The 18,589-nt window shown below is 43.1% G+C and overlaps 1 protein-coding gene across 1 annotated transcript in view; it reads right to left on the bottom strand.

Annotated features, from left to right (window-relative positions):
- Positions 1–18,589, bottom strand: part of LAMA3 (laminin subunit alpha 3) — a 198,143-nt gene that overhangs the window by 135,096 nt on the left and 44,458 nt on the right. Inside the window, 5 exon segments of the mRNA XM_032467526.1 lie at positions 171–302; positions 2,225–2,315; positions 10,534–10,652; positions 12,690–12,805; positions 16,239–16,330. Of these exon segments, the coding sequence (XP_032323417.1) occupies positions 171–302; positions 2,225–2,315; positions 10,534–10,652; positions 12,690–12,805; positions 16,239–16,330 (550 nt within the window).

Raw genomic sequence — 18,589 nt, 5'->3', positions numbered from 1 at the left:
ACTTACTCACATAAATTTGATGTTCCAGACTTTGGGGGACACTTTCACACAAATACAGCCTTCCTGGCCCGTTTCCCCCTGGCCCCACCTGCCACGCCCCAGGGCGCTGATGCCCAAAGCCCAGGTGTGTGCTGAGCAGCGAGGCCCCTCCTTCCGCAGCTGGTACTCACTCAAGCAAAACGGGAAATCATAGTATCCGGCTGCACACTCCTCGCAGTAGTCTCCACGGAAATTCGGCTTGCAGAAGCAGCGGCCTGAGCCCTGCTCACAGTCGTCCGCGTGCTCGGGGTTACAGCTGCAGGCTAAGAGGAATCCCAGATTTCAAAGGGTCAGTCCTTCGCTGCACCTCGTAAAGCAAATACATCCTAATACTTCGCGGGCAATGTCAAATGCTTTATCACCGGTCTACGGTTAATCTTGAAAGGGCACAGCCTGGTTTCCATTTCACGCCTGGTTGATGGTCTGCATTGACCGAAACCCACAGGCCCTCAGAGACAAACCTGAATGAGCAGTCAGACTTAGACGTTCTCAAGAATGTGGTTTATGACACTGTGCACCACCCAGCATACCGTGCAGGAGGCAAAGCCTGCACAGACCACCATCGAGGGGCTGGGCAGGCGTGCGCTGCAGCTCCTGGCAGGTCTGGTGGGCACAGCCTCTCCCAGCCATGAGCCAACTATGAATGTCCACACAGTGGTCACAATTACACAGTTGTGACGTGGACCCAAGTGTGGGATGCCTAGACTTGATAAAGAATCTGCGGACAGCACAGTAGGATTGTTTCCGTCACCCAAATGTTACAACCTAGGGACGCGGCTTACTGAAGGCAGATTTTGCAGCCAACATGACTAAGAGGTTTGCATTCCAGAGGGACACACCTGGGGTATAAGATGTTTGGTAACCCCCTCACTTGGGAGCTTCCCTTGACCAGGCAAAAGTCCTTACCTTGGGCAGTGAAAATACTGTCCTAGCTCAGCTGAGTTCCTGTCCTGTGAGGAACTGGGAGGATGGAGAAGTCCTGAGCACCAAGCATCCCCCAAGCCTGGCTTCTCCTGCTGTCCTTTGCTTAATTTGTTTAGGATTTGTGTGTCCTGTGGATTCTTTATGCTAAGCCTCTAATTTCTCCATGAGACCACTTCAGTGATGAAGAAAGAAACTAGAAAAGTGATGGAACACTGAGGTTCCTAACAAGGCATGACTGTATTCACAAGGTCCTGTTTTCCTTTGCCAGAGCCCTTCCTTTGCAGGCACATGAAAAGTGATACACACACTTAATGGGATGATGTGGGAGACGGAGGGAAAACAGGAACACACCTTTCACAACTAAGATGCCCTAGGTAGAAACAAATCAGAGTTTCCACGTTCTTTGGACTTTGATGCCCTCAAACGTTAATGGCATGATGAATGAATTTGGGGAGGAGGTGGGCACAGAATCAATTTCAGGACTGGAATTGCTTTCTAAATGTAACAGCCAGAGAACATAAGAGAACCAAATAAATTACACATGTAGGACATAGTCCATAACCTGACCTACGACTGCCAATTCCACAGGAAAAACAAAAACCAGTAGCGTCTTTCTGTATAACGGGTGTGGTATGGCATGCTACAACGCTGCCAGACAGATGTGAACCACCCTGGATCGACCAGCTGGTGGTTCTGTCACCTGAGCCGAAATCTTTAACTACTTGGATCCTTTGATTTCCCTATATCTAAAAATGAGAATAATAATTTAGTATCTTATTTGTTGTGATGATTAAATAAGACATTTGTGAAATCATGTAGGCAATGCCTTGTACATAGCAAGTGGTCAATAAAGCGTAACTATTTTAACTTTTATGACTATTATTAAATCCTCGTGAAATCACTCCTATGTTGTCTTGATGCTAATTCTGATGAGATTTAAAATCACTGGAGATCATAAACATGCCAGAACGACAGAAAACACTCGTTGCAGGCAGAGTATGTGACAGGCCCAATGCTTAGTATTTTTCTGAATGGTTTGCTGGCATTTCATTTAATATTAGAGAATAGATTATGGCTTCCGTTTATACATAAGGAATCTGATGCTCATAGAGACTATGTAACAGCCTGAGGTCACACAGTTAGTAAGGAGTAGAACAAATAATATGAAGAGAGAGAAAACTAAGGGAATTACTAACCAATCAGAATTTAGCCCGATGACCTCCCTAAAGTCTAAGCCACAGCAAGTCGGAATGAAACTTACGGATGCAGCCGTGGGGAGCGTGGACCGGAACGCCATCAGGGCGGTAATAGCCCTTAGCGCACTTTTCACAGTTTACACCAGCCGTGTTATGCTAGAAAGAAACAAACAAACTTAGAGGGAAGAGTAACTGGAGAAATCCATACTTTGTGCTATTCATCCAGAGAAATAATTCTGTCACATACAATTGAAATGTCAAAGTCACTTAAAACAAAAAACACTGATCTTGACCTTGAGTCTCCAAGATTTACCACGGGGCACTGGCTTGATGTGCCTCTGGAATTTTTTTCCCATCAGAAGAGGAAACGAGGGTAAGTTGGGTGAACTGGATGGCCCAGGTTTTCCCCTCTACCACATAATGAAGCACCTGACACTGGCGTGTGAAGAAACCCACGAGGACCACTCTTCAAAGCTTCATTCAGTAGTGATACAGCACCGTTAGGTTTAACCCAAGGAATAAAGGGTCATGTGTGTATTTTTATCTTCTTCAATTTAGGAAAAAATTGTATATGCAGATCCTCCTCTCTCATCATTCCAATTTTATCTGTGCTTTAGTCTGAAACCATTTCCCAAACACTTCTGTTATGGGAATGGAACATGTAGGCATGGGTCTCACACACAGAGCTCATTTTAAAGTACAAGGCAGCCATTTATATTTCACGGCTAATCCTGGTAATTACCACAAAATCAAATTACCCACCATGCATCATCAGTTTCGAAAAACTATAAACTATGGATCTAGCTCAGTTCTGCCTCTCCCTCTCTTTCTAATTTGGAAACAGTTAGGAGGACAGTGTTCCTCCGTTAATGAAAGGAAAGGCAATAGGAAGCTAAAAAGAAAATACATAACACACTTTGATTCACAAAGTCTGCATAGAAACTCAGGAGAACAAAGACCCTTTCTGTATCCTCTCCCCTGTTTTAGATGATTTTATTCATTTCAGACTTTTATTTATTACCACTCCACTCCTTCCCTTGTCCTGTGGGCTAAAATCTGAATTCGCTTTAACATTGAGGTCTAAAACCACATTGGCCACTTCTCTGACTTAATATTTACATGCACAAACATCTTGGGAAAATAAGAAACAGCTGGAGTCCACCCTCCCTTCCATCAAATGCCAAATAATGTCTCAACTCTGAGGCTTGCCACCATGACTTATAATAGACAGAGGACATTGGTTAAACTGGGCTCCAATTTGTTTCGCACTGGAGTAGGAAAAGAGAACAAGTTCTCGGAAGTGGTTACCCTTCACCACAGGGTTTGATTAATGAAGCAACTGCCACAGAGAAGTTGTATTTTTAAATCACAAAGAAGAGCAACAAGTGACCAAACCTGCGGTTTGCCTCCAAGTTTCAGGAGACTCTCTAGGACCTGCACCACCTGAGGGCAAGATACACCACTTGTCTACGGACACCAAGGTCATGGTTGGACCAAGGCCAGATGGAGCTTCAAGGACAGCAGTGGCTCCATAATTACTACGTTGGAGGCACTGGGGAAGCAGTCTCGCTGGGAGGAGGGGGAGCCTGAACTTGAATCTGTACGACACTTAGCAGGAGAAGAGAAAGCCTCAGTGGTCCAAGCGAAAGAGCAGGGTGGGCGCCAATGGGAGCGAAGCAGGAGGGCAGCCCACCCCCACCTACCCCTTCTCCTGTGGCATCACCGAGAGAGGCTTTCTAAGGAACACCACCCAGAAACCCCAGGCCCTGGCAATGCTAATTCTCAGGTCCTAACTCCTCCAAGTAGAACTTTTCCAAACTGCTTCTCAAGCTTCAGTTAAATCTCATCTCTCTCTGGCTCTTTCCCTCTTTCTCTCAGTTCCCTGACCACACCTACGACACTGCTGCTGGCTTCCGCTTCTGTGAACCTCCAGTACCAGGAGACTATGGGCTAGTCCTCTCGTCGGCCACAGTCTTCCAGGAGGCCCCCCTCTGATACCCCATCTGAAGGCCAACACGATGCAGCCTCTGTGACCCCCTCCGACTCGCCTCCCCCCGCTCGCTCCCCTCCAGCCACGCGGGCCCCTTGCTCCCACTCAAGGCCCTTTGCCCGGCTGTCCCCGCCCCCAGACAGATGCCTGACCCACCCTCCCACTTCTTTCAGGTCTTCGCTCAAATGCCACATCGCCAGGAACTGACCACTTCAGTTAAAATGCCACATACCCCCAAACCAACTATTTTAACAGTAAACACAACAAATAAAAATGAAATCAATACCGGGTGAGAAGACAGCCATCTCTGATAACCGCTGGCCCTGCAGGATAGCCACCCGGCTCTTACACGCCAGCTGTGTGGCCACCTGCCCATCTCCAGGCTCAGCCTGCCTGTGACGTCCCCACCTCCGGCCACCTGCCCAGACTGACGGCAGGTATCTCCTCATTCTCCCATTACCAGCACTGCCCACACAAGGAGGGAAACAGCTAGATGAGCTGGTGCCATGGAATAAATAAATGTTTGTGTTCCCCCCAATTCATCCGTGGAGGCCATCCCCGAAGTGTTTGGAGATGGGGCCTGGAGAGGTAATCCGGTCGTAAGGACTGGAGCTCTTATAATGGGATTAGTGCCCTTACAAGAAGAGTCTACTTCCTCTCTCTTTGCTCCCCTCAGTGTGAGGATACAAGAGAACGGATCAGCCAACCAGGAAGAGGGCTGTCATGAGACACAGGATCTGCCAGTACCTTGATCCGGGACTTCACAGCCTCCAGAACTGTGAGAAATAATTCTTTATTGTTTAAGCTACCCAGTCTATGGTATATTTGTATAACAGCTGGCTTTCTGATAGGCAGACCTTGCTGTACAGTACGCGTGTCCACCAGCAAACTCACATTTCATCTTGAAGCGTCACCTCGCAGCTCAGCAAACCATCTGACCTGCTGGAGCAGCGCCCCTCTCCTCCCTTCCTATCAAGACTCCCCAGTGTCCCTCCGTATATGTCATAGGACAGAGTTACATTTTCTTCCCAAATGAAGAGCCAATGATCTCAACATCTTTTATGTAATATCCATCATTCTCTTCCATCAGAAATGCCATAAACCAAATTGTAACAGCTACACGAATTTGTTTCTAGATTCTCTACTAGGTTTTATCAAACTACCTGTCTCTACACTGAGTCCACACTCAATTAATACAGATTCATGGTAGGTTTTGATATCTCAGAAGACAAATTTCCCCTATAATTGTTCATTTTTCTAAACTATTTGTCTAGCCTCATGTATTCTTTTATCGATAAGAACTTTAGAACCAGCCTGTCAATCTTCATTAAAAATCCCTTTGGAATTCTGATTGAGATTGTCCTGAATTTATAGATTGATTTTGGAGAAATGGTATATTTATAATATTGAGTCTGGAAACATATCAGGCTTTTACATGTAGGTCTTCCTTTATCAACTTCAGTAAGGTTCTCTAGGTTTGAAAACAGCCCCACAGTTAACTTCTTCTATCTGCTGCCTCCTGGAGCAGCTCCAAATTGTTCCAGCCGTCACAGCTGTGCTCCCCTGCATGTATCTGCCTCTGCGTTCTGTCTTTCAGGAATCTCTGGAAACTGCTGGTTTGTTGATGACACTCTTTCTTATTTTTTATGCTATTGTGGATTCTGTAGGGAGAGTGTTTCGATTGTTTTCCTATCGTTCCTGTCATTTCGTGGAATTTATTGCAGGAGGGAACGTGGCCATATGTGCTCCGTCTGTTTCTGGATCCCATCTCTTAGCCTTGTGTGGTGTGTGTATGCACGTGGGAAAGAGGGAGAAAACAAGCAGTTTGGAAACAGTGAGACCAACACATCAGGAACACAAACAGCTCAAGACTTAGATCAGATGTCGTGTCTCCACTGGAAGAAGCTGAAGACTCTGTTTTAGTTAATGGAGATAAAGCATCTTCAAGCATCATCTCAAACAACCTGGGTAATCTTCAGCGTTAAAATTAAGAGCAGCAATATTTCATCGAAGAGAAAGAAATCAAGGAATCAATCCCAAAATGTCATGTCCTTGCCTCCTCCTTTTATTGCTCTTTCCTCCAATACCTTATTACCAAAAAATTTCAAATTTCACAGTGAACGCCTATGCCCCCTGTACAAGAGTTTTATCATTAACATTTTACTATATTTGTCTTTTCACATAATTATCCATCTACTCATCCTTCCTTCCTTCCACTAATCCATCTTATTTTTCATGCATTTCAAAATAAATTGCAATCAGATATCACTTTCCCCTAAATATTTTAGCATGCATGGATTTCTTAAATTGAAGTATAGTTGATTCACAATGTTGTGTTAGTTTCTGGCATACAGCAAAGTGATTCAGTTATACATATATATACATATTCTTATTTATTTTCTTTTCCATTATGGTTTATTACAGGATACTGAATACAGTTTCCTGTGCTATACAGTAGCATGCATATAATTAACTAGAATTTAATGTGTTTAGTTTTTTTTCTTTCAGTGTAAAATTTATATACAAGGGTGAAGCTCTTACTTGTACATTCACTGAGCTACAACAAATGCATTTATCGGTGAAACCCAGACCTCCAGATACAGAACAATACCATCACCCTAAAATTGTCCCCCTGCCTCTTCCCAGTCAATCCCCAAAGCCAACTCCAAGCGTCAATCACAGTTCTGCTTTTCCCCACTACTGATTAGTTTTGCCTGTTTCAGAATTTCATCTAAACGGTCTTCCTACTATCAGTATTTTTCTTTTTTGGGGGAAGACTTCCTTCATGTAGCACGATGCTGTTAGGGTTCTTGCACGTTGTTGCATCACCGGTAGCTTGTTGCCCCCGATTACTCGTTGGCATTTCACTGTATAAATAAGCCAGATGTGTTCACTCATTCTACTGTCGATGGATATCTGGGCTTCCGGTCCAGGGCTATTGTGCATAAATGAGCTTTTTCTAAAGGTACATTTTCATTTCTCATGGATAAATGCCTCAGAGTGGAATCTGGGAGTCATGGGTTAGGTGTAGGTTCAGTTTTATTTTAAAAACTGCCAGACATTTTCCCAAAGTGGTTGTACTTCGCATTCACACCAACAGTGCATGACAGGTATGGCTGCTCTGTATCCTCACCAAAATTTGGGGGCAAATCATCATAACTTTAATTTATATTCCTCTGATGACTCATGATGTTAAGCCCTTTGTTGTATGCTTATTGGCCATTTACATATACATTTTTGTGAAGTGGCTCTTCAAATCTCTTGCAATTTTATTGGGTTACCTGTCTTTTTGTTATTGAGCTATGGGAGTTCTTTATTCATCCTGGATACCAACCATTTGTCAGATTTATGTTTTATAAATATATTCTCCCCATTCACGGCTTGCACATTCATTTTCTTCAGTGCCTTTTGTGAGCAGTTTTTAATTTTGATGAAGTCTAATTTGTCAATTTTTCATGGTTATTGCTTTCTGTGACCTAAGAAAACTCTGCTCACCTTTGAATCACGAAAATATTCACCTATATTTTTCCCTTAAGTTTTAAGTTTTAACTTTACTTTAGGTCTGATCCAAATCAATTTAGATTTGAGGTGGGGGGGCAGTCAAAGTTAATTTTTTCCCATATAGACATCCAATTACTCCAGAGCCATTTGCTGAAAGGATTTTCTCTTCTCTCCCCACCCTCTGCCATTGGATTGCTTTGGTATTTTAATCAAAAATAAAATGTTCATGGGTTTGTTTCTCTGCTCCCTGTTCTGTTCCATTGATCTGTTTTTCTAGCCTTATGTTAGCATCACAAGTTTTTATTACTGTAGCTTTATAGTCAGTCTTGAAGTGAGACAAAATAAGTCTTCCAACTTTATTCTGTTTCTTTAAGAGGGCTTTGGATATTCTAGGTCGTTTACATAACCATATAAATTTTAGAATCCACCTGCAATTTCTTAAAAAAAAAGGGGGGGGGGCCTGCTTTAACTCTTCAGAGAATTTGGCGAAAACTAATATCTTAATAATACTGAGTCTTCCAATCCATAAATATGTTACATTTTTCCATGCATTTAGGTCTTTCTAGATTTCTCCCAGCAATGTCTTTTAGATTTAATATAGAAGTCTGCATGTCTTTTGTTAAATTTATTCCTAAACATTTTGTTCTTTGACATTATTTTTGATTGAATTTTTATTTCACTTTCCTATTGTTTGTTACTAGTGTGTAAAAATGCAATTAGTTTTTATATATTATCATTGTATCCTACAATATTACTGAATTCATTTATTAGTTTTAGTAATTGTTTTGTATATTCCTTAGGATTTTCTACAGAAACAATCACGTGATTTACAATTAGAAACAGTTCTACTTTTCCCTTTCCCATCTAGATACCTTTTATTTCTTTTCCTTATCTTATGCAATGGTTAGGACCCCCAGGGCACTGTTCAGCAGAAGTAGTGAAAAGCAAGCATCTTTCCTTGTTCCCAAACTTCAGAAGGAAAAAGCTCAATATTTCATCACTAATATGATGTTAGGTGAAGGTTTTTCAAAAATATTCATCAGATTGTGGGATTCATTTCTATTCCTAGTTTGCTAAAAGCTTTGACTATAAAATGGGTAATTTTTGTCTAATGGTATTTCACATGGTTCTTCTCTTTCATTCTGTTAATATGGTTAATTGTATAGATTTTTTTTTTTGAATGTTCAGTCAACCTTGCTTTCCTGGTATAAACTTTACTCGTCAATAATGTATTATCCTTATATTGCTGAATTCTATTTTCTAATATTTTGTTAAATATTTTTGAATTTATGATTTTCATGAAAGCTATGGGTCAGCAATTTTATTTCATGTAATGCCTGTGGTTTTGGTATTTAAGGGAACACTAGTCTCATCAAATAAGGTGGGAAACATTCTCTCCTCTGCTTTCTGAAAGAATTTGCGTAAAACTGGTGGTGTTTCTTGCCTAAATGTTTAATAGAATTTGCCAGTGAAACTCTCTAGGCATCCTGGGACTGTCTTTGTTGGAAAGTTTTGATAATGAATTCAATTTCTTTCACTTATACAGAGCTATTCAGTCGTTCTACTTCATCTTATATCAGTTTTAATAAGTTCCAGTTGTCAAGAAATTTGTCTCTAATCTAGGTTGCCAATTTTGCTGGCATAAGATTGTTCACAGTATACTTTCATTTTCCTTTTAATGCCTCCAGCCACTCCAATGATAAACCCACTTTTGTATATGATATTGGTAATTTGTATTTGTCTTCTCTTTTTTGCTGATCAGTGCAGCTAAGAGTTTATTAACTTTGTTGGTCTTTTCAAAAAGCCATCTTTTAGCTTTGTTAAGTTTCTCTTTTCTTCCCCCCCGGTTCTCTCCTTGGCTGAATTCTGCTTTTATCTTATTTTCTTCCTTCTACTTACTTTGGGTTCATTTTGCTCTTCTTTTACTAGCTTCTCATGGTAGAACTTTGGGTGACTGATTTTAAACTTTGTATCCTAACATAAGCATTTACAGCTGCGAATCTCCCTTTAAGTGCTGCTTTAGCCGCATCCCACAGATTTTGATACGTTGTGTTTTAATTATTGTTTAATTCCAAATCTTTTCTAACTTCCTTTGAGATTTCTCCTTTGATTATAGATTGCTTAGAAGTGTGCTATTTCAAATACTGGAGTTTTCCTGGTGATCTTATTGTTACAGATTTCTCACCAGACACCATTTTGGCCAGAAAACATACTCTATAAATATATTATTCCAATCAATTAAATGTAATGAGATGTGTATTATGGCCCAGATTCATATTATGGTTTGTCTCGGTGAATGTATCATGTGCCTTTGAAAAGAATGTGACAATACAGACCAAATCATGAACATTTAATGCAATTTTTAATGACCGTCTCAAGGCAGATTATACACATACCCTCCTCTGCCATACACTCCTCTTAGCTAAACTCAACTGCCCTATAGAACAGCTGAAAAATCAGAGGTTCTTATTTGGTGTTAATGGCAGACATCATTAACTGATCATGATATGCTTCCTTGCTGAGTCTAGGTTCAGAATCCATTGGAAAATAGGATTTAGAGTTAGCAGTTGATACCTTCCTATCTTAGAGCCTTTCTACTAAGATGGATAGCAGTCAGCATGACATCCAGGAATTCTCTCCTCCATTTAGACAAAGACCTAAATGAAGAACCAAATCAACGGAGTTTGGGCAAACATGTCTCAGCCCGTTTCCCTCACAATCTCTAAGCTACATCCAGATAACCAGGCTTCTTGTGTACGAAAGTGGAGGAGTGGTGTCAGAAAATCCTTTAAATTGCCTGTCACTTTCTTGACACCTTTTTTGGAGCAGGGCTTACTGAATGTTCATTGATGAAAAATGTCTTTGACTTAAGCGGTGCCTCACCTGACAGTTAATGCAGACCCCTCCACCTGCATAGATGCCTTGGATATTCAAGCTTGCCTGCTGCTTCTCAACATCTGGATCATAATAACAGTCAATGGCATGGCCATGGCAGTTGCATGCTGAAAAAAAGCATTTGAAGTTAGTATTCCATCATGACTATGAGATGTTTAGTAAATTCCTGCATATAGTATTACTGCTCACTAAGCTACAGTAAAGTCTATTCTGGAACACCAGGGATATCCTTAGCGCAAAGTTTTAGGGAATTTTACACCAAGACCAGCCTATAATCACATGCAATTTATACCTTCTTTCAGTTGATGTTAAGTAAAAAAGTATGCATGAAAAAACACTAAATATCTAAAAAAATATTAATAGTGGGGTTTGGGGGTTATTAAAAAATAATTTCCAAGTTACCTACAAGTAATGGATGATACTTCTAAAATTAGAAAATATAATTCAAACCCCATTTGGATTTTCATCATTGACAAGATGAAAAAGATCTAACGTGAGTAAAATTCTCATTCTCTCTTAGGCAGAATATATCTTCATTCCACTCCACCTACATTGAATTTTCCTAGTCTTCCTAGGAATGTGCAACAAGTTCCTGGATAAATCTATTAGATAAGAGGACTGAGTTAGAATTTCAAGTCACTCTGTTTTTAACAGGCTGAATACTTTCTTATTTTCATTTCCTCAGTGGTGCCATGATTTCTAAAAAATTCTAACCATTTATATTTGCTACATCAGTTATTTCTTTAAAAGTCTGTTTATTTTGAATTTTTTTGTGGGGGAGGTTAAAGTCTGTTTATTTTGAATTGCAGTAACTCAGGTGGAAATTAGAAAGTACCCTCAAATAGGTCGTAATGCGTCTGATTTCTATATGCTGTCTGTCATTTTTAACCATTTTGGCAAGTGTAAAAAGTTTAAAAACTTATGAAAGGAAATTAGTTAAAATATTGTCCTATGTATTGAGTAAAGCATATCATTCACTGAGGGGTTCCAATCAGCCTGGAAAACTAACCATATTGCGAATGTTGGAGGTCACGTGGTGACACATATTCAAAGTATCCTTGACCAGCACCTGAAAGCATTGGAAGAAATGACCCCTGATTACTACTTTTCCCTCTTCCTGGTCCTATTATCCAGGGGTGAGGAATAGGGAATTCACTGCGAAGAAACCTGTTAGCTATGACTATGAAGTGGGAATGGCCATCCACGACCTGGACGTTCATCTTTGGCACCACCAACACCTTCCAACAATGTCAGGATCTCTCAAAGTGCTCTCAGAACTGCTCACTAGAAATGCATTTATAGTAATTTTGCTGGTCATAGAGATCGTCTCTCTTATCTCTTAATGGTTACAAAAAATATTTGGCCAAAAAGTACCCATCCCGTTCTTTCTTACCCATCTCGTTCAACAAGCCTGGATACCAATGCCTTTTGGCCATTGCAGAAAAGCAAATTCATCTTCAAACGCTAAGAATATTAATGAAAAAAATAGGCCACAGTCTCCAAAGCCAATAACTAAAAGTTATAAAAACGTTTCCAGCAACTGGAATAAACATGTGGCTTTCTAAAAAGATTGGTTTAAAAGAAAATCTTCAGTTGGATGTCATAGGGCTTGTTTGTTAAAACAACAGTTTTCTTAATTTATATTGCGCCCATAATTAAAAGCAGCCTCTGGTCTTTTTTCCATCCTTCTCTGGTCCCCTCCATCCCGCATCCCCCTCAGTCCTATTCTCTCAGCGCTTCCAACTCTCGTTTAGACAGCAATCTTACCACCTTCTCTGGATCTCAGTCCTCAAAATAATTGGGACTCTGATCCAGTATCACATCCTAGGAAATGATAAGGGTTCCAAATGTAATAGTGGCTGCATCACATTTCAGATTGCTAAAAAGAGGGGCGTCCTTGTCAAAGCTCTCAGCCCAATCCTTGCAAACAGTGAATGCTTCATACATAGTAACAATCGTAACTGTTATTTCCGTTCTCATATTTGAATGTGAAGTTAGAGCAAGGCATTTCTACCTCCGGTCAGTGAGTCAGTCATTGCAATGGCCAGTTCTGCATCCCTGAGATTGCCATGAGCACAGGGGAAACACCGTGTCAGTCCTCAGGCAGAGGTGGGGGTGGGGACGTGGGCAGGCCCAGCACTCACCTTCACACGCGTTGCTCTGCTCCCACGTGGCGGGCCGCCAGCGCCTCTGATTGTACCCTGTGCAACAGCGATCACACGTCTCCCCGCAGGTGTGGTGCTGGCATTCACACCGAAACCTGGGCATGTGGCGAAGCACATCTGTTACTGGAAAGTTGTTTGCTTGTTTTTTTTTTTAATTGAAGTATAGGATCAGTTGCTCCTGTGTGAAAAACTGAGTCATCACGGTCACCCATGGTACCACTGAGTAATCATGAGAACAAAGCACTTTGCATATATGATTTTAAGTCCCTCCCCACCATCCTGCTTACTGTTTCCTTTTTGGCAGATGGTGACACTAAGATTCAGAGATATCAAAACACCTTCCAAAGGTCAGGAGATGACAGCTGGAGAGCCAGATTTCAAACCTAAATTTGTCTGATTCCGAAGGCCCAGCTCTTGCTTCTCCACCACCTTCTGTTATGATCTACCAGGAGCAAGCAAGTGCTGTGTACTGAGACATGTTGAGTCTTACAACTTCATAAAGAGACTGTGGTCTCGTCCTGTGAGATGGGTCTGTTCAGCTAATTCTCAAACCGGGATTTGGCCCAGAGATTCACTGAATCCAAGAGACAGTTACTCATAAGATCTCAGGGGACCCTGCTCCGTGAGTCCGTGCCAGTCCCAGCACACAGCTCCCCAACAGGACCCAAAGCAGACTACCCCGCAAGGCAATGGGGTACAAACCCACAAATCTATGTTCAAAGAAGTATACACCTGCCTTTAAACTTCTCTAAGCTAAAATGAAATTGTCGTAGCCATCACATTGCATTAGAACTCCAAGCTCTAAGCTTTCGTTCATCTGTGTTCACTTGAAAGAGGATTCCAAACAAAGTCTAAAAAGACCCTAGGCTGCGCCTATGGGGACCCCTCACCTCTTTGGAGGGGAGGTGAGATAGTTTGTACTCAGTTATGCTCTTATGGGAAAGTGTCAACCTTCTCCCAACTCAGCTGCCCGTTAAAGCAAATGGACAAAGATTTAAATGGCAGCACAGAACAGCTGGAGTCCAAACGGGCTTTTGTCAGAGAGGCAACTTCAGCTCACTGACAGTGAGGCATCTGCAGAAGCTGGACTGAAAGAATATTTAGGGAAAATGCTTGAAGAACATACAGTCCGACTACTCTTACAGGGAGATTAATATTCAGCATAGCAAAAGGAAACAGAGCTGGGAACCCGTCTGAATCATATCGTCAGCCTCAAAAACTGCTTTTCCTGACTCTCTCTCAGTCCAGGATGCAAAGCTCATCCTTGCATCTGCTGTAAGGATGTTATCGACGACGTTGTTGACTAGAGAATCCTCTTCGTGATGACCTCTCCATCCACCTCCAGGTAAATGTCTCACTGGTCCTCATGTCAACAGTCACCGTCTCCTGCACACTGATTACTTTTTAAATTGTGATCGTAGTGAAATATAAAACTGAGTAGGCTTCGCTTTTGAGTTGACTGCTAGGAAGCTCAGAATTAAATCTGTGATCCATCCATGTTTCCATGCATCAAAGTCAGCCTGGTACCCATGGTACTCATGCTTGACTAAAGTCTTCTACCTCTTCATAGGCTCTGCTTGACTTTTGATTGTTTAGCAGTGGTTCCTTCCAGTAAGTCGCTGAATCTCCTTAAACACAAGACTTTTTTTTCCCATTCACAGAGGCCTCCATGAATTATTTGTGCAGGTCAGCCTGTTGGGCAGAAGCAAACCAGCAGGCAGGGGCCAGCAAGGCAGTTGTGTGGGTACAGACCGGTGGCAAACTGAGCCCTTCACTGAGGCATGGGGAGACGGCCTCTCCACTCACATGAGCTGGGAGCAATTAACTGCTCAGTATGGAACCCCTCCACCTTTGCCAAGGTCAACAGGGCTCAGCAGCCTTTAAGCCCAGCCCCTCTCTGATGACTTCCCCTCTTCTTCCACGTGGCACCATTTTGTCTCAGGACCTAGGTGACCTTTTTTCTCTCCTCTCTCTCCAACTCAGGACTTCCCTGACCCAAGTCCCAGTGCCTTAGGGTCCTGCCCTTCAGGAGGTGACATGACAGTGACGATTTGATCATTAATAAGTGCGTCCTTGCTGATTAAGGGCTAGTCATTGATGGAGTCACACTGCGGTCTCAGGGAGCACCACCTGGTCCCCACAGGAGGGCTGACAACACTCGGGAGTGTCGCTGGTCAGGGACAAGGGCTCCACGAACTTCCCACGTAAGCTGGTAGCTGGCACCTCTCCCTGAACGTGAAGCTAGGCCTAGGGACGCACAAACCTGAATCTGACCAGCAGTAAAATACACCCCGGGTCAATGCTGCTCACGGGCAATGGCAGACTTTAAATACAACACTGAGAAACAATTATTACTGTATCCAGCATCCAGTAATTTCCAGCCCTTCAAAGTAATCCTTCTTGTGGTAGTATCACGGGTGCATACAATTGCCAAGCAGTTAATATTTGAGATTCATGCATTTTATTGTGTATGAAATATACCTTAATTAAAAGCAAAAACGAGTTACACCCCTATTCATAGCAGAATTATTCACAATAGCCAAAAGGTGGCAGTAACCTAAGTGTCCACCCACAGACGAACAGATAAGCCAAATGTGGTGTCTACATAACAAAATAGCATCCAGCCTTAAAAAGGAAGGCAATTCTGGCACATGCCACAGTGAGGACATCGTGCTAAGTGAAGTAAACCAGTCACAGAAAGACAGATACTGTGTGATTCCACATCTGTGAGGCACTTAGCATAGTCAAATTTGTAGAGACAGGAAGTAGGAGGGTGGCTGCCAGGGGTTGCTGGGAGGAGGGAATGGGGAGCTGCTATTTATTTGCTAGAGGGTTTCGGTTCTGCAAGATGAAAAAGACTTCTGGAGACTGGCTGCACAGCACTGTGAATGCACTGAACACCACTGCACTTAAATCACTCCCACTTAAAAATGGGTAAGGGGGTAAACTATAGTACTATATTTTACCACAATTTTTAAAAAATGAAAAAGTGGAGGGGAGGGTTTGCTCAGTGGTAGAGTGCGTGCCTAGCATGCACAAGGTCCTGGGCTCAATCCCCAGTGCCTCCATTAAATAAACAAACAAACAAACAAACAAACCCAATTATCTCCTCCCCTCCCCACCCAAAAAAAGGATAAAGAAATGAAAAAGGATTTGAAAACATATATCCCTGATTCCATTAGATCATAGATGACAGACAAGTTTTATTTCTCTTGCCGGCTCTACTCAATTGTTTGTGGCTGCCTGGGGCAGGTCTGGAGCAGGGGTGAGGGGAGGGGGCGATGGGTGGCTGCATTCCAGACCATCCGTCGTGCTGTGACCGATCACCTATGCCTGCTGCGGGCTGGCTGGGGGTGAGAGGAAAGCGTGGGGCTGGAGGAGGGGAGACACACACTCCACCTACTTGTTGACACAGAAATATTCCTGTTGAGGGCAGGAACTTAGAAATATTTAATGAGATGCAAACGTCCACTGAAACAAATAGACGTAGTCACAGCAAAGCTAAAAAAATCTGTGCAGCGTACTTACAGGTTTTCAGGGTTGTGGGCATTGCACACCTCGGCGTGGCCGTTGCAAACGCACCGCCCGCCAATGCTGATGTCCTTTATGCTGTAATAATACTATAGAACAGAAAATACAGAACGTGTCAGTTTTACCAAACCCCAACCTCAACTTGCCTTTGCTAATCTGTAACACACATCTGCACTGACCCTGCTATCCTCTCATCCTGTACTCTTGAGCCTCCCCCAACACAAAAGGGACCTGCATTTGGATGTAACTTTTCTTACAAAAAAAAAAAATTCCCCAATCAAACTTAATAGCACACTTTTTTTAAAAAAAGCAAATGCTTTAAATGCATGGAGGGGAATTACTTTGGAAAAGAATTACACCCTCTAGCCTCTTGGAAAGAGACTGTTTCCTAGTTTCTCTTTTTTTTTTTAATATAAACCTGAGCTCCATAAATTAGACGTATTTATTTACCAAAAAAATAATTTTTCCTATCAAAAATTTTTGCACTTAAGTGTGTAGGCTCCAGGAAAGAAGAGACTAATCACAAAGGTGGATCAGTTATGGTGCCAAGACTGGCAGGTCCACCAGCAGTGGAGGAAGCCTTGTTAGCTAAGGTTAACAGAGCCAAGGGCCAGGCAGTGAGCTCCAGACCTGGGGAAGTCTCGGCCCCTAAACCAGGCAGATCACACAGGCAGACGTCTCAACAAGGCACACCTCTGGCGTGTGGGAGGCCTCTCCACGTGACAGTAGGTGGCACCGTCCGCCAGCTCCCTGACTTCTCAGGCGAGGCAGGAGAGGCACAAGATTCGGCAAGGAATTCAGGGGGCATAAAATAATCTTTCTTACTGAGATCGCGCCACCAGTGAGAGTATGTGGCAGTGAGACAGTCTTGGAATTCACAACGACAGGAGGGGTTTTGTATCTTTTTGTTGTGATTAGTCATCCTAAACCTCCCCATTTACTCGATGCTGGGGCTCTGTCCTGACTTCCTCACTAAACGCTGTTAAGTGTCTGAGCTTCCTGCAACGTCTTACTTAGTGCGAAGGCATTAACAACCCCTCTTGTTAACATGGATAAATTCAGGATTAGAGGACTTTCGGTGGCAAGTTAACACTCAGAAGCTTCCATGCTGAGCACCGTGGAGGTGCCTCTGCCCACGTGTGTTAGGGGCAGCAGCAGCAAGAGAGGGAAGCACTCCATCAGCTCCCCCAGCAGCAAAGTGCAAAGTGATAGGACAGCCAGTATTCTGGTCCCCTGGACTGGGGGTGGGGGAGGGGTGTCAAAATTATATGTGTGGTGCACACCATAAAAAATTACTTAATAGAGAAGACTACGTTCACGTAAATGAAAAGAAATGTACATACATACGAGTACCAATTTTGCAACCCTCAAAAAGATAATTAAGGAAAAAAGAAGGTGGTGTGGTACGTTTGTGGCGAGGCTCCAGATCCCCTGTTGGAACGGAAAGGCAGCCTGGCTATACTGGTCCGAAAGCTCAGCTCTCCCTTGTAAATTCCATCCCTGGATGCAGCTGTAGTTCCCACGTACAGCAGCTCAGAGGGCAATACAGGGGCTGAAAATGAAGGCAACAGGCCACCTACACTCAAGATGACTGGCCTCTCTGGGAAAAATGATCAAAACTGTAGCAAAACTGAACCTTTCTCTCTCTGACTTACCTACATCAGAAGCCAAATTCTCTAAGGTACACTGCATCTTCCATTCACCCTTCCAGGTCCACGCTCCACCTTTATCCACCCTGCCCTTTGCCCTGGGGCTGAACTTTATGGGGTGACAAGGGTCTCTTTCCCTCTGGCCCCCTGTTGCGTTTGGCCAGTGGGAGACACTGGGAGGAGATGAGAGGGTGGGAGAAGAGGGAGATCGAGATATTTATTGTGTGGCTCCCTCTGTGCCCAGGAGACAGGGTCCTGGCCTGACACTGAGAGTGAGAGATTTCATCCAGTACAGTAGAGGAACTAGTGCCCCCCAATACCCAGGTTTCCTCTGCTTTGGCCCAATTACATTACCCAGCCTCCTGCATCTCACTGGGGCTCCAAGAGCAGTTCCCACCAATAGAAGTAAGCTGTGTGGCTAGGAGAAGGCAGTATTCCCGACACTTTCTCTCTTCCATCATCCGCTGACCAGGTGCAGGGGATGCAGAGGAGGACCCTGAGGTCCTACAGGGAGGCTGTGCCTCTACATCGAAGCAGCCTGCTTCCATGAATGACTGTGTGGGGCTGACCCCACCTGCTGACCCACATTAGACTGTGACTGAGCAAAAATGAAACTTTACTGTGTTAAGCCTCTGAGACGCAGGGATCATTTCTTATAAACAGTGACTAATACCAGGCTGGCTGTCATCTTTTGTCTTT

This window comes from Camelus ferus, chromosome 24, assembly GCF_009834535.1.
Source record: "Camelus ferus isolate YT-003-E chromosome 24, BCGSAC_Cfer_1.0, whole genome shotgun sequence".
NCBI classification, from domain to species: Eukaryota; Metazoa; Chordata; class Mammalia; order Artiodactyla; family Camelidae; genus Camelus; species Camelus ferus.
The sequence above is the reverse complement of the archived record's forward strand: the minus strand, read 5'-3'. Positions and strand labels throughout refer to the sequence as shown.